Source organism: Haliotis rufescens, unplaced genomic scaffold (genome assembly GCF_023055435.1).
Source record: "Haliotis rufescens isolate VD_foot unplaced genomic scaffold, xgHalRufe1.0.p SCAF_5, whole genome shotgun sequence".
NCBI classification, from domain to species: Eukaryota; Metazoa; Mollusca; class Gastropoda; order Lepetellida; family Haliotidae; genus Haliotis; species Haliotis rufescens.
The window spans coordinates 41044821-41070428 of NW_025964223.1; the positions used below are offsets into that span (position 1 = coordinate 41044821).

At 39.0% G+C, this 25608-nt stretch overlaps 1 protein-coding gene and 1 long non-coding RNA gene across 2 annotated transcripts; both read right to left on the reverse strand.

Moving 5' to 3' along the window:
* Positions 1-3709: 3709 nt before the first annotated feature.
* Positions 3710-24597, reverse strand: LOC125373294 (putative GPI-anchored protein pfl2). Its single transcript, XM_048384295.1, has 7 exons — positions 24519-24597; positions 23171-23470; positions 6296-6610; positions 5588-5755; positions 4784-4930; positions 4528-4606; positions 3710-4409 (listed from the first exon to the last, which is right to left on the reverse strand). The coding sequence occupies exons 1-7, from the start codon at positions 24595-24597 to the stop codon at positions 4109-4111; spliced, it is 1389 nt and encodes a 462-aa protein (XP_048240252.1). The 3' UTR covers positions 3710-4108.
* On the reverse strand, positions 16194-18663 carry LOC124110309. Its single transcript, XR_007218378.1, has 3 exons — positions 18633-18663; positions 18356-18434; positions 16194-18237 (listed from the first exon to the last, which is right to left on the reverse strand). It is a non-coding gene; the product is annotated as an uncharacterized LOC124110309 (long non-coding RNA).
* Positions 24598-25608: the final 1011 nt, after the last annotated feature.

Sequence of the window (25608 nt, forward strand, 5' to 3'; positions counted from 1 at the left end):
ACCGGCTGTAGATCTGTCTGCAAGTCTAATGTGCTTGTTTCTTTTACTGATGTTAGAGCTAATTTCTCTCAAGACATGCACACAATCGACTGTGTTATCCCGATTGATAAACCGAATAGCAGAGTCAACCTGATCCAAAATACCAATGTTGAACTTATATTGTAACTGATTCCCTTTGAATCTAAACTGTGGAGAGTCAAAGTCTTTTCTAGCTCTCTTAATGACAGAATACGACCTCTGCTCAGTTTCATCAATAATTTCACTTTTGAAAGTCTTCAACTTACAGTCCATATATTGCTTAAAAAGTTGAAACGTTTCGTACCCTTCAACAGAATCCTGTGCTTTGTTAGGTTGACCAGGAATGTGTAGTTCTTCAACGGAGTCAAGATTTTCCTGCTGTGGTGAATCCATTCCGAACAAAGAAGACAACAGCTCGCCTGTGTGACGCGAAGGCCTCGAGTGGTGTTTCTTGCCCTCTCCTCAGCACCTTATGCACGTGACGCCACCGCTTTCACGTGCACAGCCTTCTTCAAATCACATTCGTTACCGTATTTACCCCATAGTAAATACATTACCTTGATATTGTTCATTGCAAATTGACACAACGGGCATATATATATATATATATATATATATATATATATATATATATATACATATACATATATATATATATATATATATATATATATATATATATATATATATATATAATTTAATAATAAAGTCCACGTTAGTCCATCATCTTCTTTATATCAGTTTCAGACATAGTACTTTCGCTGTCTCATGACAGGTCTTCAGTGTAACTGACAATGACATAACATATATATATATACAGGTCATATGCGAGGATAACTTAAGAATGATGGCAGGCGTTATTACACATATATATACATATATATACGGATGGCGGCCAAGATATTCAAAGAATAGACACCGTCAGTTCAAATATTGTTATCTGAAAAAGGTAAACTACAAATGTACACAAACATGGTTCCCTCAATTGTTAGCAATATAAGAAACCATTTTCAGTGTATGAGAAATGCATGTGACAGCTTTCAGCAGTTGTGATGTATAAATGGGTTCAGATATAGGTTATTGTGGTGACATGACCCTTTTGTCCATTGTAAACAATCTTTAATATTGCGAAGTTTAATTTCCCATATTTCCGTAAAAATATGACAGCGTGTTCCAAATTTGTTAGACTGCGATAGTACCGCGTGTAAGTATATATAACAGGACAGGTGGAACAAGACAATGTTGACTTTCTGACAAGTGTTGCTGGATTGAAGGTATTCAGGGCAAAATTGCAATAGAACACATTGTGACATTTGCATTAAGAGTACCAATTGTCACAGAGCTATCATACCAGGACAATGTTGGCCATGCATTTACATATCAATGTAAACGTGACTTAAAGAAAAGTATTATTTTGTGTCATCAATTTAGCATTCTTTATTTCGTATCAAGTTACGTATCATCAATAACATTGACGCAACTGTGTGAATGATGTAGATAGTTTCCATCATCGGAATGAATACAGTTAAGTCCACGAGGACGCGATGTCTCAGCGTTTACATGGGTTAGACCCCAAGACGTAGGATCCGAGTGGCCTTACTGTCTTAACCTCTCACCATCACTAATTAATAGTGATTTAAAAACATACGATTATCATATATACAATGGATTATGGAAATGTCGCTTGTATTTCCATGTCTATGTTAGCTTTTGGGTACAGACCCCTGCCGGCAACACACGTTTTATGTCATTTTCTTCTCTCCTCATATTAGATGACAGACAAAAATAAACATTGAATCATCATTGACATAATCTGTTTCATCTGAAGGTAAACGTTTACGTATACTTTATATATACCTATCTAAGACCTGTCTAACGTTACGATCTGTCGTCGAATTGATAAAAAAAAAATACTGGATGATGAACAAAGATGTTTCAATGGAATATGATTTTTTATTTCGAAAGGGACTGTTTTGCCCATTGTAGGCTATGCTTAATATCGTTAAGTTACATTTTCATGATTTCCGTAAAAATATGACCGTAGTCCTTTTAAATTTGTTTTACTGCGATAGCATCGTGTCCAAGTATTACAACATAAATCGAACAGGATAATACTGACTTTCTGAATAGTGTTACTGAATTTTCGATATGAAATGCAACAATGCCATTAAACACATTGTGACATTTACAGGAAAAGCATGACACTACACAGAGATAAAGTTCGCAACAGATGGCATGATCCTATGCATAGTAGTATGCATAATATGCTATCATACCAGGAAAATTCGGGCAATGTAGTTACATGTCAGTGTAAACGTGACTTCAGGAAATATATTCCTTTTATATTGTGCTTGTCGCCACCTGGTATTAATTTAGAAGTCTATATTTCGTAAATAACTAGTTACATATCTGGTCACAAATCCTTAGCAAGATTAACACAACTGTGTGAATTATGTAGTTAGTTTTTTTCCCCATCAGCATGGATACAGTTAAGACCACGAACACCCGGTGTCTAATCGTTGACATGGTCAGTTAGACCCCGAAACGCGGGTCCGAGTGGCCCTACCTTCTGAACCATGGCTACTATCCCAAGCATTTACAAACAATGTCTTTTTTACGTTACTTTGATGATTCTCATATATATTCAAAACGTCTATGTTTGACAACCTACTTTCGTTAAATGTACAGATTTGTAAATGTATAAAACGCATACTCTCCCATTTATTCTATCCTAGATTTCTAATATATCAGTGACAAAACTCATGTCCGTTACAATTCCCTATTGTGACTTGTACCGTTATGTGTCGTGTTGTTTTCGAGGTAAACAGTTGGGTTGCCTTTGCATGTAACTGGTGCCACCGTAGGGTCAGGATACGCCCACCTTTTCACAAACACCTGGTATCATCCACACTTGATAGATATTCATAAACACTAATGATATACATGTAGTCGGAATCATACAACGCAGATTTGTTATTATTAATAGATATTTATAATGAAAATGTTTATTTAATTATTTCCATGTCTTTGATAGCCTTTCCATGCAGACACCTGCCAGCGACACATATTTGATGTCAAATTTGTTCTGATATCAAATTGGATGGCAGAGGTTAATAAACATTTCATGACCGAGACATATCTGTTCCATGTGAAAGTAATGTAACATTTGCATATACGTATTACAGACTTATCTAAGAACTGTCTAACGTCATGACATGTATACATGTTGAATTAATAACCAAAAAATATCGGATGATGAACATTCGGAAGGAATGTAAAAACGCATAATCACATAGCTTAGAGTAATAATAATTCATAACAAAGCAGATAAACTAAATATATTTATCAAACATGCTGATTGATCATTTGATAAATGAAATATTGTGAAATGTTATGGAATAAGGATTTACTGGAATGTGTTTAATATGGAACAAATATTGAACACATTTTGCAACTTTAGAGAAATAATTGCCAAAATAAAGTTTATTTGTATACGTCCGCTGTTATAGAAGCACTGGTTAGTCTTACACTGAATTATACAGACGACTATTTTATTTCAAAGGAATGTGAAAAAGCATAACCAGATATGTTCATAGCTTAGAATAATATTAATTCATAACGAAGCAGGTAAACTAAATATAATTATCAAGCAAGCTGATTGATCAGTTGATAAACGAAACTTTGAAAAATGGGGTGGAATGAAAAACACAAAAGCTTTTGATGAGCGTACTTGTGAAAAGAGCAATTGCCCAAAATCCTTTTTAAACATCATGATAGTGATGTGAGAGATATGTGTCCCCTTGTGACAGTTCGGGTTCGAACCACCTTGGAGCAATGAATTAGAAAGTGAAAAACGCAACTGTGCACACTGCACCGAAACACAATCACTGTTGCTGGACACATGCTGCACGTGAAAAGCTTGATCCCAGGTTCTTTAAAAGCACACAGGAAACTGGTCATCGGTCACTTGTTCAATCGGTTACATGTTATACTTGATAAGTGCAAATACGCACTGACTGATCGTATACCTGCGAATAATGGTATATGCTGCAACAATCTGAAACATGTACACTAGCTTGTGTGTTAGTCTCTAGGCGTAAATGTATGGATCATCTCCACTGACCGAGTTGACGTACGAAGGTACTTCACTTCTGTTTATGTGACCGTAGCTATGTTCGTCACCGTCTTCACTTGCATTACGTTGTATTCCATTGTACATATTTCTTTCAACATCATGGCTGAGGCCAGAATATGTGTTGGTGGTGCCACTGGTGGGAATAAGGTCATCTTCTCCCTGGGATCCATCAGGGATGCTCTGCACACCATAATAAACTGACGTTTCAGGATTCGATGAATTACCGTGCGAGTTCCTGGATAGCCTGATTACCATGCTGCAGCAATAGACGTTTTGCATACGATCATTGAATAATAATTACAAGGTTGCATTTTGACTTCATTACCAAGTGCCATAATATCACACGTATAAATCAAACAGTTTGATGTACTTACATATATATGATGAGCGCCACTATGATGAGAACCAGGACACCACACACCACTGCTAAGGGTAAAACAATATTTCCATTGTCTGAAACGAGATACATGAAGCCTTTAACGTGAAGATTTCTGCTTTTGTCTGTGCCTTCATTGCACAACTTGGGCTTACAAACACACGAGCGCGCGCGTGTATACACACACACACACGTGCATGCACACTCTTACACGAAATTATTTCCATATTTCGTATAACAATCTCATTGGTTACCTGTGTGTGTTGATGACAGGGCTGTAGAGGTAAGGGATGTCATTGTGACGGTTGATCCCTGAGCAGTAGTATAGGTAGTTATTTCAGACAGTGTAGTGATGCCGTTGGATATCCGTAGCGTTGTGGCTACTGACGTAGTTAGTGAATCTGTATGGGAAATGAAACACAATGAGTGATTTCCTCTGTGGTTAGTATGCATGGCCGTCGTAGGGATTCCGGAAGAAAATACATGAGGTTCCCAGAAACCGTCGCTGGTCTCAGGAGGCGATCAAATGAATCGGGGTGATTGTGTATCTACGTACCCTGATGGCGTGGATCGTTGCTCACAAATAACAAATTGTCTGGTCCAGTTTCGATTTTTTACAAACCGCCATCGTATATATAGCTGCAATAATAGTACGGCAAACAAACAAACAGAGACCAAATCAAACTATTTGTCGACCTCTTAACGGAATAGGAACAATAGATAGGGATAGAAGTTGAGTTCTCGTTACTAATTCAACATGGGACAAGTCGCCCTGTCATTTCCTTCAGTCAGGCTCTCTGATTACACCTTCTGGAGTTAGGCTGTACTGATGTTCTAGCATATTGTTCAGGGCAGTCTATGTCAGCTATTGCGTGTTCTAGTGATGAGATACAGACTCAGGGAAATTCAAGGTAATAACACTGCTGCCATAGACCACACTAGTCTTCTCAAATGCGTGTCATCACAAATGTTCATACTCATACCCACACAAATATAACGGTAATCCAACTGATCACCGTTGAGAGGGTCATGAAACATCGTCATCAGGTGACACTCACCCATAGAAGTCAAAGGTGTACTTGTTGTTGCTGCAGTGGTCAGTGTGTCCAAAGTACTTGGACTGGTTGCATCTTGTGAACGCGATGGCGCCTGTGTTGGCGTGGGTACTGGGGTGGTTGATGCTTCCAACGGTTGTCGCTCAGAAGTTATGTTCATTTTACCTGAAGCTGTGAACAATCATTTCTGAAGCAGTCTGTAGGTCCGAGTTCCGTTTGATTTGAAATAAGTGATGCGACTCCCGGACACTGGAGGAAACTAGCTGACCATAGAGTCGTAGGTCGTAGAGTTGTATAATATATGATGAAACCTACTGCATACCAGTCAAGTCATAATATTTTCTTAGTATATTATGGAAAGTAGTTAAAAGGGGGTTTATTTTCATCATGGCTACACTGTACTTTTCTTTTGATGGAACCAGCAGTTCTCGAGAGGCTGTCACAATTGTATTTTTCAATAAAATAAATTGAACAAATCAGAAACTATGTATTGTCAGGATAGATTGGTTCATAAAGGAATTTTATCATTAAAGTGATCACACTGGACTGACTGAAGGTAGATTGAAATAATTACATGTTTTCTCGGATAGCGAGTCAAAAGTCAAATCAAGACCGGCATCAGATTCTATTTGTTAACTTATTGCTAATTTGATGGTTATCATAGAAGGAGACACGTCAAAAGATAAATTTGATGTATACTCTCATACATACCAGAAACACGTATCCATACATTTGATCCATTCTGATAATGGTTATCGTAGACTATTACTACTTCGGCAGCTGTTCCCCGTAATAACCTGTTGTTTTGGATCAAGTTCACCCTTGTCCAGAGTTGATTCCCGTCACCTGAGATGTTAAGACTCCCTAACTTTATCCGCTGTTCTACCAATGTTACTTGTATATTCTCCCCTGTGATCCTAACAACACAGCTGCTGTTCACACCGACACTGTTAGGGAAGCCCGGGGAATGTAGGTACACCGACCCGTTTACTGTTGTGCTGACTGAACTACACATATCCATACTTTCTGAAACACAATGCATATAACAAGTAGAACAACTTACATGCTAGTATTCAAATTAGTGACATATTCTTTCATAACAGGTCATATAAAGCAAATTGCTCCCATGTATTCTTGATTTCGTTTTGGCGCCCGGTTGATCAAGGCTGAAGCTGAAACACTCATGAATCGCTGGAAATGATATAGCATTATTACCAGGGTCACACTAAGGTCATGATGCAGGGGGCACTTGGCATGTAGTTCTAGTCAGTTGGCATGAGCGTCTAGTCAGGCTCTAGTCAGGCTCTAGTCAGGAGGTTTAATCAGTTTGCAGTATCCTTTGGTTGTTTATTACAAAACATATACTATAATTGATGGCAATGATGGTGAAAGATGTTATGAAAGCAGTCCAGTATTCGTACGCGCTTGTTGTTTTGTTATGTCATAAATCACAAACAGAAGTCGGTGCAATTAAACGCTTACTAGGTAACAAAATATGGTACTCATACACGTGTAACCTTGACATGTCACGATGTATTTATGAATATTGTAACGAACAACATAATGATAAGAAAGATAGTTTTTTTATGTCAACTTCTTTATCATGAAGAACACAACATTTTCGGAGTAGATGCTTACTCCTTCATCAGGTGAATAATAATAATAATAATAATAATAATAATAATGATGATGATGATGATGAAACTAGAAATGTGATGATGAGAAATAATCAACACAATAGATGCATAAAGCCACAATTAAAAACGTGGCTGATCACGATAAGTTCGATATTGTCCCATGTGACTTAATGTTCATATCCTAAAAGCCTGACACGATGGATGTTTGAAATGTAATTACATTTTTGCCTCAATCAGTTGTGAAATCGTGATGGTGGCCTCAAGGAACTACACGCTCACCTCGAGATGTGAAGTCACGGACGACGACGATACAATCCAGACATGCATAACCAACAGTTATCGCATGGTGCATGATACGTTGAACCGCGATAACACAAGTGTTAATTCTCTGCAGAAAATATACACTTGTTTGTTCCGTTTACTGACTTGCAATACATGTGCGTGTTCTGTATGTCAGTTAAATATTGTCATGTTCCGATCTCCAAGCAGACACTCCATCCACGAGACCATGGAGGTAGTCCATCATAAGGCTCACCAGTAAGTCTTGCAATGATATCAACAGGCTAACATACCATGTTGCAATGACATCAACAAGCTACTTACGATATACACTGGTCTTGTTTGTTGCGTTAGCTTTATTTTTCAAAACATATTTGTGTGTTGTACGTCTGTTACATATTGTCATGTTGAGATCGAACCACCAATGCAGACGCTCTATCCCTAGACCATGGAGGCAGTCCGTCATAAAGTTCATGAGTCAGTCTTGAAATGACATTAACTAACATTCTTTACTAGTCTTAATCTATTCCTGCAGTGTCGCATATCAAACTTAAGAATCTATCAGCTGTTTGTTTGTTGTTTAACGCCGCACTCAGTAATATACACAACGGCGATCCGCGAATACTCTAGTCTGGACCATACAATCCTGTGACTGACATCGTGAGCATCGATCTACGCAAGTGGGATACGACGACCTACATCAGCCATGTCCGCGAGTCTCAACTCTCTTTCTAGAAGCATTGATTGCTGAAGACCAATTTTAACCCGTATCGTCATGAGAGCTCTCAATTATAATATACACGTGGGTGAACTGGATTTATCGCCGCCTTAAATAATATTTCAGTTATATCACAGGATATCAGCCTGATGTGATGGGAAAGCTCGACGTAATAAAGTTCTTGGGATTTTACCACTTTGGTGTAACCCACGAGCACTGGTATGGTACAAAGAACACTAGAAACAATCATAGAAGATCATAGGTTCAAGGGTTTCTGACACGCGAATTGCAACAGAATCACCCATGACCTCTTATTACAATATATATTTTAAAACTTCAGGCTAGAAGCTGAAAAACTCAAATGCACAACATTACCCTAATCTCTCTCCATCTGTTTTCACATGGATAGAGACAGGTAGTATATTTTCCATTTGTATCAACACGTACAAATGTAACGCATACATTCTTCCGATCCTTGCCACGTGTATGGGTGTTAAGGTATTCTACTCCAATAATCACCTTGGGGTAAATACATGTACATGTATGGATGTATTGTGTGATGTGCTAACAATAGGAAGGATTGCTAAGAACGAAGTGAGATGCTGTGCACGTCCAGATCAAATGTCCATGAATGGCAGACACATAATGTGACATATCAACGATTGAAAGACAACAGAATATACCTTCTGTCATGAACGTACCATTTTGTTTTCTTCTAAAACTCACATATGCATTTATGACTACTGGGTTTAATACCTACAATCATACATGCGATTTTTATCGAATCAGTAACTCATTATTAAAAGCAAACCATGTTGATTGTGTCAGTTTGACCAGATACTAAATTTACGTCTCACCTTTGATACAGGTGTAATTTACTTCAGCAGCAGCATATGTGAAGTTACAGTTTATTTTGGGTGTTGCGGATATGGCTTCATGGCAGGACTGTTTCCCATTACAGTTGACGATCAGTCCATTTTTGCTGCTGGTATGGCTCTTACTACACGGCTCTGCTGACTCTTACTGCACGACGATTTCAGGCGACATGTCGCATTGTCTCCATCCCCATACGCCTCTTGCTCGACATGTATCCATTCACCGGCAGAACACTGAAGCTGTATTGTAAAGGTTCTCCACAACCCCTCTATACATCTGTTCCCAGTTCTGGTGTCACCTTTGAATGCATTATAACTCGTTTAAATATACTTCGCTGAATAAGATCTAAACGTTTTTACTACAGTCGCAGGCAACTGCCGTGTACCAAAGCTGTAATGCTGTAATTATCAAATAAAACATTAATGAGAAATCATTATGTGGGAATACACAATATGCAGCTGTTGAGTGGTTTATTAAGAGCTTTCATTTCTCAAAAGCAACTAGTTATGTAATATGCTCATAAGTAAATCACACAAGCGAATCCCGTTGTACTTTACATAAGTGATGCATGACAGACATTTCAAAGTAAGATTCGCCTATTACATTATCCCGTAGAAAATTGTAATGATCTCGAAAGTACATAACCTATCATGAATCCAAGGATCGCATTTGCGCAAATAAAGTATTGGCTCGTATCTCTTCATCTAATACTATGAAAGCCTATTGAGGTCAAAATTGAAATATGGAAAAGGACACGAAATGAAATTCGTTATAACGGGAAAAAAGTTCGTTATGACGGAAATAATTTCGTTATAACGGAAAAAAGATTCGTTATTAAGTAAAAGAATGTTATTACGAAAATGTTTTCGTTATGAAGGAAACAATTCGTTTTTACGGAAATAATTTCGTTATAACGAACCATTGTTTCGTAATGCCGAATCGTTTTCAGTAATAACGAATTCTTTTTCCGTAATAACGAATTTCTTTTTGTAATAACGAATCTTGTTTCGTAATAACGAATTTTTTTTTCGCAATAACAAATATATTTTCATAATAACGAATCTTTTTTCCGTTATAACGAAATTATGATCAATTTTGACCCAAATAGGCTTTCGTATAATACATAGTTTGAACTACTTGTATATTCATGCTGTTTGATACCCCTTTCTGTTTCCTAGATACATAGTACAGCAACACTGGTAAATGTAAATGCTTGTGCGCTGTTAAATTCAGTGACATCCAGGGGGTTGAACATTTGAGCTTTTGTATTGTTGTATACTTGTAATTTCAGTCACAACAAATCACAGGTACCAAGATCATATGGCAACCGCTGTCGCAATTTCTGGGTCTTATTCAACGATTCATAAACAAACGAACAGTATTGCGACTTTTATAATATTGAAATCTGATGAAAATACACATCGTAGTTGCCAAAATGAACAATGCAACCCATACTCAAGTAAACAAACCAAATGAACGTATATCTTTTTTTTACTCACCGCATACAGCCAGTAAGAAATAGACGCAAAGCACAAATGCTCTTTCAGCATGCATAGCTTTTAAATCTCAGTCCTCAGGAGCACACTACGTCCTTTTTGTATGTCCGTGGATACACAACACGCCGACTCTATTCAGGCATTACATGTCGTTAAACTGTTGTGCTCAGTATGTAGCGAGTCGCCTGTAGGAATGTCCCACACATACGCAACTGAATCACTGGCAATGTCCACAACGTTCGTAGGTTCATGGCAGCACGTAATCACTCCTGAGACATCTTCAATGTGTCAATTGCCGTCCCCTTGAATCATCCGGGTAGACAGGAACACCTAACATCTGAGTCTTACACATATCACTCAGGCGAAAAGTAGTGTTTCAATGTAAGCTGAAACATGAAATGTTATAACCAGGACAATGTAGATACGAATTCAAAAACCTCACAAGGTAGCTTAGAATTGCTGATAGCAAATATGCATGAGTAAACGCAACTTCTGACATGACATAACAAGACAAAACGGACCTACGAATACTGGACTGCTTTCACCACCATTGCCATCAACGAACAGGGAAGTAAAATGACTGTAAACATGTATGTTTAATGAAGCGTAAATGTAACTACATGCGTATAGCACAATGTCCTTTTCTCGTCAGCCAGGTCGACTCTTGCTATACAGCAGAGAACTTCCTTGTGCTTGTTTCGTATTCCGGTTCAACAAGGGTTATTTTGCAAAGTATTGTGGTTATTAGCATTCTTATAGCTAACAATCGGCTGGGGGTAGGGGATGTGAGGAGGGGGTGGTGGTGTGTGACCAGAGGTACGGGTAGCATGTGTGTATGTGTGCGTGTGTGTCAGGGTGGTGTGGGGTTGGTACTGCGAGTGAACTGATTTTCATGCTGGATGGTTGTGCATACATTGTATACATCGAAATGTGACATGCATTACTTACAACTGTAAAGAGTGTTTTTAATTATCCACCACGAGCAGGTTTTGGTACTTCAAATAGAGCGGAATGTATGGAACTTTCAATTTCCAGTAATGAACTGCTTATAGACGTGTGCTTTCAGGTGTTAGCATTTGATAATGGGTTAGTAATATGATGAATAAAACATATTATAAATCATCTTCAGTTGGAGAGTAATTTAGGACCGATGATGGCGGGAAACACATCAACTATGACTCTCTAAGGTGAGTAAGCGGTAGGCTTACTGAATATATTGACGGAAAACTGTGTTCCGGAAGTTATTTCGACACTTTTTTTACGATACATCAAATGTTTGCAATAGTGCTTGATACCAGCCTTGTGTTCGGGTGATGAAGCAGTTTAAATGTCTGATCTGGATATTGTTCATTGAAAATTGACACAACAGGCAAATATATACAGGTCATATGAGGGGATGACTTTAGAATGATGGCAGGCGGTATTACACATCTAAGAAAACATAAATAGAATAATGTGTGGTATATCTAATATGTAAGAGAAACATTTTATGTTTTATTCCACAGTTTACCTTTTTAAAAGTCATTTACATGACTTGAAAGTAAACGTAAGAACAGGATTGGTCTTTTAGCTTGAATTGGTATGGGTGGCGGCTAAGATATTCAAAGAATAGACAACGTCAGTTCAAATATTGTTATCTGAAAAAGGTAAACTACAAATATATACAAACACGGTTTCCTCAATTGTTAGCAATATAAGAAATCATTATCAGTGTAAGAGAAATGCGTGTGACAGCTTTCAGCAGTTGTGATGTATATATGGGTTCAGACATAGGTGATTGTGGTGACATGACCCTTTCGTCCATTGTAAACAATCTTTAATATTGCTAACTTTAATTTCCTAGATTTCCGTAAAAATATGACAGTGTGTTCCAAATTTGTTTGACTGCGATGGTACCGCGTGTAAGTATATATAACAAGTGGAATCAGACAATGTTGACTTTCTGACAAGTGTTGCTGGATTGAAGGTATTCAGGGCAATATTGCAATAGAACGTATTGTGACATTTGCGGGAAAAGCATGACATAACACAACGTTCGCAACATACTGCATGATGTATTAAGAGTACCAATTGTCACAGAGCTATCATACCAGGACAATGTTGGCCATGCATTTACATATCAATGTAAACGTGACTTAAAGAAAAGTATTGTTTTGTGTCATAATTAATTGTCTACATATGTTTGCTCATTTGCTCTTGTATACCATGTCTGTCATCAATTTAGCATTCTTTATTTCGTATCAAGTTACTTATCATTAATAGCATTGACTCAACTGTGTGAATGATGTAGATAGTTTCCATCATAGGAATGAATACAGTTAAGTCCACGAGGACGCGATGTCTTAGCGTTTACATAGGTTAGACCCCGAGACGCGGGATCCGAGTGGCCTTACCGTCTTAACCTCTCACCATCACTAATTAATAGTGATTTAAAAACACGCGATTATTATATACAATGGATTATGGAAATATCGCTTATGTTTCCATGTCTATTTTAGCCTGTCGGTGCAGACCCCTGCCGGCAACACACGTTTTATGTCATTTTTTTCTCTCATCATATTAGATTGCAGACAAAAATAAACATTGAATCATCATCGACATAATCTGATTCATGTGAAAGTAATCATTTACGTATACTTTAAATATACCTATCTAAGACCTGTCTAACGATACGATCTGTAGTCGAATTGATAAAAAAAACAATACTGGATGATGAACAAAGATGTTTCAATGGAATATGATTTTTTATTTCGAAAGGGACTGTTTTGCCCATTGTAGGCAATGCTTAATATTGTTAAGTTACATTTTCATGATTTCCGTAAAAATATGATTGTGGTCTTTTTAAATTTGTTTTACTGCGAAGGTATCGTGTCCAAGTATACAACATAAATTGAACTGGATAATACTGACGTTCTGACAAGTGTTGCTGAATTTTCGGTATGAAATGATATGAACATTGCCATAAAACACATTGTGACATTTAGAGGAAAAGCATGATACTACACAAAGGGAAAGTTTGCAACATGATCTTACATGTATGAATAGTACCACTCGACACAGCGCTATCATACCAGGAAAGTGTGGGCTTTGTCGTTAGATATAAATGCAAACGTGACTTCAGGAAGAAAATGTATTGCTTTGTGTCATAATTAATTGCCCACACATGTTGGTGCTTTTGCTCTTTCACAACATGTATGCACCTGCTATCAATTTAGAATATTATTAAAATATCCCTTTCAAAGTATGTCAGTGACAAAAATTATGTCCGATGCAATTCCCTATTTTGAGTGAGTGAGTGAGCATGGTTTTAGGCCGCCGGGAATCGAACCCGGGTCTTCGGCGTGTCGAGCGAACGCTTTAACCACTAGGCTACCCGACCACGCCCGCCACCCCCCCCCCCCCCCCCCCCCCCCCCCCAAACCCAAACCTCTGGAGCAATAGCTTGAGTGTTGATATTAGATGTTAACATATGGACCATCTTCACTGACAGTAAACATAGGCAGGCCCTTCACAACTGGTTATACGCCCGTAGCTACATGTATGTTCGTCACCATCGTCACTTGCATCACAATGTATTCCATCGTAGACATGTGTCATCATAATGACTGAGGCCAGAGTTGGTGGTGTCACAGGTGGGAATTAGGTCATCTTGTCCTTTTGATCTTTTAGGGATCCTTTGCATATCATGAACTGACGTGTAAGTATGTGATGAATTACCGTGCGAGTTTCCCCTGGATAGATTGTTTACCCTGCTGCAGTAATAAACGTTTTACATACCGTAATTAGTTAATATTAGTGATATTACCGAAATATTGCTTAAAACGGCATAAAATGATTCTTATTCACTCACTCATATATAACTCGACCAGTTTCATGTACTTGTAGTTTCATGATGAGCACCACTATGATGAGACCCAGGACACGACACGCCACTGCTAATGGTAACACAATACGTCTAGTGTCTTTAATGTGAGCACACCGGCGTCATTATGTGGCGATATTGCATTCATCACAATTTTGCTCTATTCAAGTTGAGGTAAAAAGCATTTCACAATTATTTCAGTAACTGCACACACCCACCCACCCTTGGTGCCTTGTAATGCAGTGTTATCCCTAACGTTGCATTTTAAAGAGTATATGATCATGTGCGCATATCGGGCGATTCGCACACGAATATACGGACAGATGTGAGGTGAATAAAATAGGGTGAAACGTTGCTTTCAAGATTATTGTACTTTTATAGCGACGTGCATGCACGCATGTGTGACTGCTTGTACTATTCTGGACCAATTCCGCTTTAATTTTATAGTGCTCGCTCACTGAAATAACACGCAACAGTTTAACATTGATACCCAACTCGGACACAATATACGGACTCCGAACCGATCTCTGCTTGCTTTATCCCCTCAATGCCGAGCGCCAGGCAGGGTAACAACAAGTACCATATATTTAACGTCTTTGGTATGACGCGGCCGAGAATTAAACCACTGTTTGGCCTACCGCTATTTCCACTAGATAACGGAAGCGGCCTCTTTTTCAATTTTCAGGCTTATCAGCGATCTGCGTTTTCCACCTTTGAATGAAAGCAGTGGATTTTCCAATATAGCTAGTCTATTATGTGAAGTTTATCTGCAAGCTTTATATATTCAGGGTGTTTCTGCAATGCAGGAGACCATTGAGTAAACAACTTATGAGAGGAAATATATATATGTACGTACATTATCTGTAAAGCATTCGAAAGATACACACATTCACATAGGGGAAGTGTTTTGCTGTGGGGAAGTGAAAGTAACTATGATCCTCGTCAGACAGTTTTTTGCTCCATGTACGTTAATGACGTGGTTCTTTGTGATCATGTAGTGCTCAGAAAATTACTTTCAAATGTTGGCATGTTGTGTGTACACAGTAATACTGAGGAAGTTGAATTAGACATTGACTATGTCGGTAAGATGTTTATTATAAGATGTATGCCTTGAGTGATGTTCGTTGACGTGATTGTTTACAAATAGGTTTCGTATGCGAAGTATGCTTCTTTAGCGCTACTCTTCTTACAGTACCTCTACCATTATCAGTTGAATTGGCAAGTGGCGTCCTTGCAGTCATAGTGATCCCATCCCATATCATTACCGACCCATCCCAAAATCTGTCAAGTCTGCTAAAACAAGGCCAGAGTGCCGATGTACAAAACGATATTAGTGCTAATGTGATCGTAACTCCCATACCTTAAGACAGACTTGCGGCAGTCGTAGCGCTGAGGTTGTTTTGTACAATGGTACCCTGGTCGGCAGGGAGTGTGAGTGGGTTGTCCATGTTAAGACTGCGGCATGCTATATCTGTTGACTAGCACAAAAAAACCTCGCATTACAAGCAGTCACACGCACTTGCATAAACTTGCATAAACGTCCCTATATATATCCCAAAAAATATCGGATGATGAACAAAGATAATTATTGGAATATGAATATTTTATTTCGGAAGGAAAGTAAAAACGCATAATCACATATGTTCAAAGCTGAGAGTAATAATGATTCATAACAAAGCAGATAAACTGAATATATTTATCAAAAAATGATGATTGATCAGTTGATAAATGAAATATTGTGAAATGTTATGGAATGAGGATATAACTAGAATGTGTATAATATGGAACAAATATGGAACTCCTTTTCAAACTTAAGAGAAATAATTACGAAAATAAAGTTTATATGTATACGTTGGCCTTTATAGAAACACTGGTTAGTCTCACGCTGAATATACAGACCACTATTTTGTTTCAAAGATATGTGAAAAAGCATAACCAGATATGTTCATAGCTTAGAATAATATTAATTCATAACGAAGTAGGTAAACTAAATTTAATTATCAAGCAAGCTGATTGATCAGGTGATAAACGAATCTTTGAAAAATGGGGTGGAATGAGGATTTACCACAAAGCCATTGAAAACACAATAGCTTTTGATGAGCGTACTTGTGAAAAGAGCAATTGCCCCAAACCTTTTCAAACATCATGATAGTGGTGTGAGAGATATGTGTCCCCTTGTGACAATTCGGGTTCGAACCACCTTGGAGCAATGAATCAGAAAGTGAAAAGCGCAACTGTGCACACTGCACCGAAACACAATCACTGTTGCTTGACACATGCTGCACGTGAAACGCTAGATCCCAGGTTCTTTAAAAGCACCTACGAAAATGGTCATCCGACACTTGTTCAGTATGCCAAGACTCGACCAAGCCAGCAGGAACCAAGCGATCAGAATGCTGCAAGAAGGGGCAACTCAAGTGATCGTCGCCAGACGTGTTAACGTCCATCCATGCAAGATAACTCGACTGTGGCATCGTTTCAACCTTTTGTACCTTTTGGTACTTTTGGGACCCGTCAACGCCGCTGTGTTTTGGAAAGGTGTCGCTTTGGAGGAGGCTGTACAATGGTATGGGATGTACCATCAGTTTCCGGTCCCACAGACGGTGGTTATCCAAGGCATTATGTGAATAATACCCTTCGCCCAGCACTATTGCCATTACTGGCTCAACATGGCGCCCTACATCATCTTGTCTTCCAGCATGACAATGCACGTCCACAAGGTTCACGGGAGACTTTCTGACCAGGAACAACATCCTGCCATGTCACCTGACATGAATCCAATTGAACACTTGTAGGACGAGCTTTGACAGAGGGTTCCAACTCAACAGCAACCGCCTCAGACAGTGGCAGAGTTGACACAGTCCCCACAACATCAGGGGCGGTCGGATCGCCTGGTGGTTAAAGCGTTCGCTCGTCACGCCGAAGACCCGGGTCCGATTCCCGACATGGGTACAATGTGAAGCCCTTTCCTTGTGTCCCCGTCCTGATATTGCTGGAATATTGCTAATAGCGGCGTAAAACCATACGCACCCACCCCCACAACATCACTGGCAGACCATTCAACAACGTTTCCTGAGTTGTCAGTCCATGCCTCGGCGACTTCAGGCATTCGTCAGTGGATATGGTGGACATGCCCGCTATTGATCCTCGGTGGTCCCGGCTTCGTTCTGAGCCTCTGTGTCATCATCCACGGGCGTGTTTCTTACGGACTTTATTGCTAACATTTCATGTAATGGGTGTGTTTGTCATTTTGGTTGGTTTCATTTGGTTTTCTTTCACTGTAATAAAATACACACATTCTGAACACTGAAGTGCGTTTTCAATGGCTTTGAGTATATATGGAACATGATATAGAGACATAATTTACAACATAAACTTTACATGTTATACTTGATAAGTGCAAATACGCACTGACTGATCTTATACCTGCGAATAATGGTACTATATGCTGCAACAATCTGAAACACTAGCTTGTGTGTTGTCTCTAGGCGTTAATGTATGGATCATCTCCACTGACCGAGTTGACGTAGGAAGGTCCTTCACTTCTGTTTATGTGACCGTAGCTATGCTCTTCACCGTCTTCACTTGCATTACGTTGTATTACATTGTAGATATTTCTTTCAACATCATGGCTGAGGCCAGAATATGTTTTGGTGGTTCCACTGGTGGGAATAAGGTCATCTTCTCCCTGGGATCCATTAGGGATGCTCCGCACACCATAATGAACTGACGTTTCAGTATTAGATGAATTACCGTGCGAGTTCCTGGATAGCTTGTTTACCATGCTGCAGCAATAGACGTTTTGCATACGATCATTGTATAATATTTACAAGGTTTCATATTGACTTCATAGCCAAGTGCCATAATATCACACGTATAAATCAAACAGTTTGATGTACTTACATATATATGATCAGCGCCACGATGATGAGACCCATGATACCACACACCACTGCTAAGGGTAAAACAATACTTCCATTGTCTGAAACGAGATACATGAAGTCTTTAACGTAAAAATTTCTGCTTTTGTCTGTGCCTTCATTGCACAACTTTGGCTTACAAACACACGAGTGCGTGCGTGTATACACACACACGTGAATGCACACTCTTAACCGAAATTATTTCCATATTTCGTATAACAATGTCATTGTTTGTCGTTATTACATGTACATATAGATACCCGTGTGTGTTGATGACAGGGGTGTAGAGGTCAGGGATTTCATTGTGTCGGTTGATCCCGGAGCAGTAGTATAGGTAGTTCTTTCAGACAGTGTAGTGATGCCGTTGGATATCCATAGCGTTGTGGCTATTGACGTAGTTAGTGAATCTGTATGGGAAATGAAACACAATGAGTGATTTCCTCTGTGGTTAGTATGCATGGCCGTCGTGGGGATTCCTGAAAATAATACATGAGGTTCCCAGAAACCGTCGCTGGTCTTAAGAGGCGTCCAAATGGATCGGGGTGGTCAGGCTCGGTGACTTGGTTGATTGTGTATCTACGTACCCTGATGGCGTGGATCGTTGCTAACAAATAACAATCACTGGATTGTCTGGTCCAGTTTCGATTATTTACAAACCGCCATCGTATAGCTGCAATAATAGTACGGCAAACAAACACATTGAGACCAAGTCAAACTATTTTCAGTCAGGCTCTCTGATTACACCTTCTGGAGTTGTGCTGTACTGATGTTATAGCATATTGTACAGGACAGTCTATGTAAGCTATTGCATGTTCAAGTAATTAGATACAGACTCAGGAAAACTCAAGGTAATAACACTGTTGCCATGGACCACACTAGTCTTCTCAAATGCGTGTCATCACAAATGTTGATACTCATACCCACACAAATATAATGGTAATCCAACTGATCACCGTTGACCAGGGTCATGAATCATCGTCATCAGGTGACACTCACCCATGGATGTCAAAGGTGTACTTGTTGTTGCTGCAGTGGTCAGTGTGTCCAAAGTACTTGGACTGGTTGTACCTTGTGAACGTGATGGCGCCTGTGGCGTGGGTGATGGGGTGGTTGATGCTTCCAATGTTTGTCGCCTAGAAGTTATGTTCATTTGACCTGAAGCTGTGAACAATCATTTCTGTAGCAGTCTCTAGGTTCGAGTTCCATGTTGATCTTTAATAAGTGAGGCAACTTCTGGACACGGGGGAAACTAGCTGACCATAGAGTCGTAGGTCATGTCATTTATTTACTGAGGAACTTGTTACCATACAAATAACTGTGAATACAGTATAATATATGTTGAAACCTACTGCATACCAGTCAAGTCATCATATTTTCTTAGTATATTACGGAAGATTGTTAAAAGATGGTTTCTTTTCATCATGGCTACACTGTACTTTTCTTTTGATGGAACCAGCTGTTCTGGAGGGGCTGTCACAATTGTATTTTTCAATATAATAAATTTAACAAAACTATGTATATTTTATTGTCAGGATAGATTGGTTCATGAAAGGAATTTTATCATCGAAGTGATCGCACTGGACTAGATTGAAATAATTACGCGTTTTCTCGGAAAGCGAGGCAAAATTCTAATCAAGACCGGCAGATTCTATTTGTTAATTTATTGATAAATTGATGGTTATCAAATAAGGAGAAACGTCAAAAGATAAATTTGATGTATACTCTCATACATACCAGAAACACGTATCCATACATCTGACCAAGTCTGATCCTGGTTATCGTAGACTATTACTATTTCGGCAGCTTGTCCCGGCAACACCCTGTTGTACTCGTCTACTATCACGCTTGTCCATAGTTGTTTCCCGTCACCTGAGATGTTAAGACTCCCTGTCGTTATCCTCTCTTCTATCAATATTACTTGTATATCCTGCCCTGTGATCCTAACAACACAGCTGCCGTTCACACCGACACTGCCAGGGAATCCCGGAGTATGGAGGTACACCGACCCGTTTACTGTTGTTCTGCCATTACCTGAACTACACATATCCATACTACCTGAAACACAATGCATATGACAAGTAGAACAACTTACATGTTAGTATTCAAATTAGTGACATATTGTATCATAACAGGTCATATAAAGCAAATTGCTCCCATGTTGCTTGATTTCGTTTTGTCGCCCGGTTGATCAAGGCTGAAGCTGAAACACACATGAATCACTGGAAATGGTATAGCATTATTACCAGGGCCACACTGAGGTCATGATGCAGGGGACAGTTGGCATGTAGTTCTAGTCAGTTGGCATGAGCGTCTAGTCAGGCCCTAGTCAGGAAGTTTAATCAGTTTTCAGTATCCTTTAGGTGGTAATTACAAAACGTATGCTATAATTGATGGCAATTGTGGTGAAAGATGTTATGAGAGCAGTCAAGTATTCGTACGCGCTTGTTTTTTTGTTATGTCATGAATCGGGAACAGAAGTCGGTGCAATTAAACACTTACTAGGTATCATACACGTGTAACCTTGACATGTCAAGATGTATTAATGAATATTGTAACGAACAATATTTCGTTCGCAAGACTAAACACAGTTATGAGGATATCTGTATACCGGTACTACTACCGGTACTACTACTACTACTACCACTACTGATACTACTATATATTACTACTACTACTACTACTACTACTACTACTACTACTAGTAGCAGTAGTAGTACCAGTAATAATGATAAGGAAGAGAATTTATGGATGTCATCTGTTTTATCACGAGGAACACAATTTTTTCGGAGTATAAGCTTACTCCTTCATCAGGTGAATAATAATAATAATAATAATAATAATAATAATAATAATAATAATCTGTGTAATTCTCTGAAAAATTATGCCTGTTACCATATGTGTATCTCATACGTACATGTAACTATGGAAGAAACTAGAGTTGTGATGATGCGAAATAATCGACACAATAGATGCACAAAGCCACAATTAAATATGTGTCTGATTACGATAAGATCGATATTGTCCCATGTGACTTAAGTTTCATATCCTAAAAGCCTGACACGATGGATGTTTTAAATGTAATTACATTTTTGCCTTAATCAGTTGTGAAATCGTGGTGGTGGCCTCAAGGAACTACACGCTCACCTCAAGATGTGAAGTCACGGACGACGTCAGATCAATATATACAATCCAAACATGCATAACCAGTAGCAGTTATAGAATGGTGCATGATACGATGAACCGCGAATCCTTGATAACACAAGTGTTAATTCTCTACAGAAAATATACACTTGTTTGTTCCGTTTACTGACTTGCAATACATGTGCGTGTACTGTATGTCCGTTACATGCTGTCATGTTCCGATCTCCAAGCAGACACTCCATCCACAAGACCATGGAGGTAGTCCATCATAAGACTCATCAGTAAGTCTTGCAATGACATCAACAGGCGAACATACCATGTTGCAATGACATCAACAGGATAACATACAAATTGAATGTTGCAATGAACAAGCCAGCATACCATGTTAGTCTTACATTATTCCTGCAGTGTCTCGCAGCAAAATTAACAAATTATCAGATGTTTGTTTGTTTGTTTGTTGTTTAACGCCGCATCCGATATCAGCAATATTCTATCTACATGAGGGCGATCTGCAAATAGTCTGAGACAGACAATCCAACGATTTACATCGTGAGCATCGGCCAATGCAATTGAGATACGATGGCCTGAAATCAACCAAGTCACTGATCAGTAAGCCTGGCCACTTGATCCTGTTAGTCACCGCTAAATTGCTGAAGACCAATTCTAATGATTAAAGGTTCTTAGGATGCGACTTCAGACTAGAGGTGGGGCGGTCGGGTAGCCTAGTGGTTTAAGCGTTCGCTCGTCACGCCGAAGACCCGGGTTCGATTCCCGACTTGGGTACAATGTGTGAAGCCCATCTCTGGTGTCCCCAGCCGTGATATTGCTGGAATATTGCTAAAAGCGGCGTAAAACCATACTCACTCACTCACTCAGGCTAGAGGTTGCAAAAACAACAATGCACGTCATCACCCTTATATGTCGTTATACGTTTACGCAATGATTAATCTCACTTTAATCTCACTTAAACTAGTAGTACTCCGTCGCATCAGACTAATAGAGCCAAGTAGTATTTTTTCTGATTTTAATCAAACCTAAATTTAACACATATATTTGTAAAAAAATGTTGACAATAATATTTTTGTGCATTATGCTAAAGCATGGTGTGCGCATGAATGCACTGTATCCGATAATCGGGAAAAGCTAAATAATGTTCCAGCTTTACAACATCCTGTACATTATAATGGAATCTTGATCGGGCAAACCAGTGCACGATAACACGAGCAACGTGCCAAGATGTAGAGTAGGATGACAGTTGGTTAGACAGAACAACACTTTGTAACCATCATATCATTGCGATTTGTATGGGTGTTAGTGTGTTCTACTCCAGGAACCACCATGGAGGAAAATACATGCTTCAATGAATGCATTGTGCGATGTGCAGACAATAACAAGACTTGCAAAGAAAGAGGTTAGATGTCATGTACCACCACATCGACTGTACATGAACGGCAAACACCTACTGTGACCAAATCAACCTTTGATAGAAAACGGAAAATAACATGGTTTTTGAACGTACAGAACATTCGCATCTGTATTTATGATTATTGGGTTTTATATCTAAAATCATGCATGTGGGTTTAATTGAATCAGAAAGTGGTATTACTGAAAACAACGCATGTTGTTTGCATCGAGCAAGAACTAAACGAAGTGTCACCTTTGATACAGTTGTACTTTACTTCAGCAGCAGCATCTGTAAAGTTACAGTTTGTTTGGGGTGTTGCGGTTATGGCTTCACGGCATGACTGTTTCCCATTACAGTTGACGATCAGGCCATTCTGGTTGCTGGTGTGAACCTTACTACATGCCTGTGCTGATTTCAGACGACATGTCGCGGCGTCTCCATTCCCATACGCCTCTTGCTCGACATGTATCCATTCATCGGCAGAACACTGAAGCTGTACTGTGAAGGTTCCCGCCAACCCCTCTATACATCTGCTCCCAGTTCTTGTGTCACCTTTGAATATAAGGTAACTCGTTCACTGTCAAATATACATCGCAAAATATAATCGAAATGTTTTTACGTCAGTCTCAGGTAAATACCACATTGAAACAAACATGCTGCAATCAACATTGATCTGGAAGTGACAGGTGCATCAATGTATTTATGACAATTGTCAATGTAATATTGTGTGTCGAGAATGAGACAATACTGAGGAAATCATGATGTTTACATATGTAACTGTTGAGTCGTTTATTATCGCATTCCATTTGTCACTAGACATTGCGTGTATTTATGTATTTTGCTGACAATTAAATTATATAAACGAATCCCGTGACATTTTACAGAAGTGATGTCATGACTGACATTTATCCGTCTAAGTCTGATATAGGATATTGAATTAATATTGTAGTAATGGTCTCACATCTTTTAGAAATAATAAAATTGTATTTGCGTAAATAAAATTATTGATGCAAAATTCCATATCTGATAGACTGTTTTGAAAGACATGTAACTTTTTGCTGTTTGATACCATCTTATGTTTCCTTGACAAATCGTGTAGCAACACCAGAAAGTGTAAATGCAAGTGCGCTGTTACATTCAGTAACATCAAGGGAGTTGAACATTTAAGCTGTTGTGTTGTTGCATGTGTGTACTTTTAGTCACAACAAATCGCAAGTACCAGGATCAAATGGTACCATCTGTTAGTACTCAAACATTAGTAAGCAAACACGTCCGGGAGTGACACTTTTAACATATTGAACTCTGATGAAAATTCAGTAGCCAACACGAACAATCTTGGTACACGAACTGTAGTACACAAACCAATGGAAAGTCTATCTGTCTATTTACTCACCGTGTACAGCCAATAAGAAATGCACACAAGCCATAAACACTCTTTCAGTATGCATAGCTGTTAAATGTCAGTCATCAGAAGTACACTACATCTTTTCTGTATGTCCGTTGATACACAACAGGTCGACTCTATCCAGGCATTACATGTCGTAAAACGGTTGTGTTCCTATTCTGTATGTAGCAAGTCCTCTCTGCGAACGTCCCACACCTTGAATCACAGACAATGTAAACAGCTTCACTTCTGAACACTTCAAACCTATTAGCACGTAATCACTCTCCTGGGACATCTTAAATCTGTCATTGTGTCCCCATGAATCTTTCGGGTATACTGGAACATCTAACACCATAGTCTTACACATATCACAAGACAAATGGTAAACTGAACAAACACAATCAACGAAATGTCATAACCAACACAGCGACAATATGTACAAACCTCACAAGGTAGCTTAGAGCTATTGATAGCATAATGCATTAATAAAACGTCCCTGGTGGCCCACGAACAGGGAAGTTGACTGCAAACATGTGTGTTTAATGTGGCGTGACCGCGGTAGGTCCGGGGTTCGATCCCCGACCGCGTCATACCAAAAGACGTTAAAAGATGGTACTTGTTTGTTACCCTCTCTGGCGCTCGGCATTAAAGGGCTAAAACAAGGACTGGTCGATTCGGAGTCAGTATACTGTGTCTGAGTGGGGTATTCATGTTAAACTGCGGCATGGTATCTCAGTGAGCTAGCACTATAAATCGGCATCAGTCCGGATTAATACAAGCACGCACGCGAGTATTAAACTATAACATCCGATGAGCTCCGCCGTTCTTTTTGTCTGTTTGTTTAGGCTGAAGAAATTAATTAACATGCTCCCTTTGTCGAAATCTTTATAGATCACAGTTAACCAATCAGTGTTTATGCAAATATGCGTAAAACAATTATTGCCTCCAGCCTCCAAGTTTATTTAGCTTTACTTGCAGACGGTAGCCCAGTCTCTGGTCACGCTCAGTTGCGTTGCGTATCATCCGGGTACTCACGGGGGAAAAAACAATAACAAAGGCATTAACCAGTCCGGGGAATTGCATTAGATCAGTGCCCCTTTAAACCCCATTTCACCTCACCTCACCTTTAATGTGGCGTAACTGTATGTTGCGAGCATACTCAAGGGCTAGACTGTCTCTATTGTTGCAGCAGAGAACTTATTTATGCATTTTGTTTTATGTTCCGACTCTAGAAGGTTTATTTTTTTCAACATTGTGGATATTAGCAGTTTGATAGCTGAACGATCGACTGGAGGTGGGTGGTAGA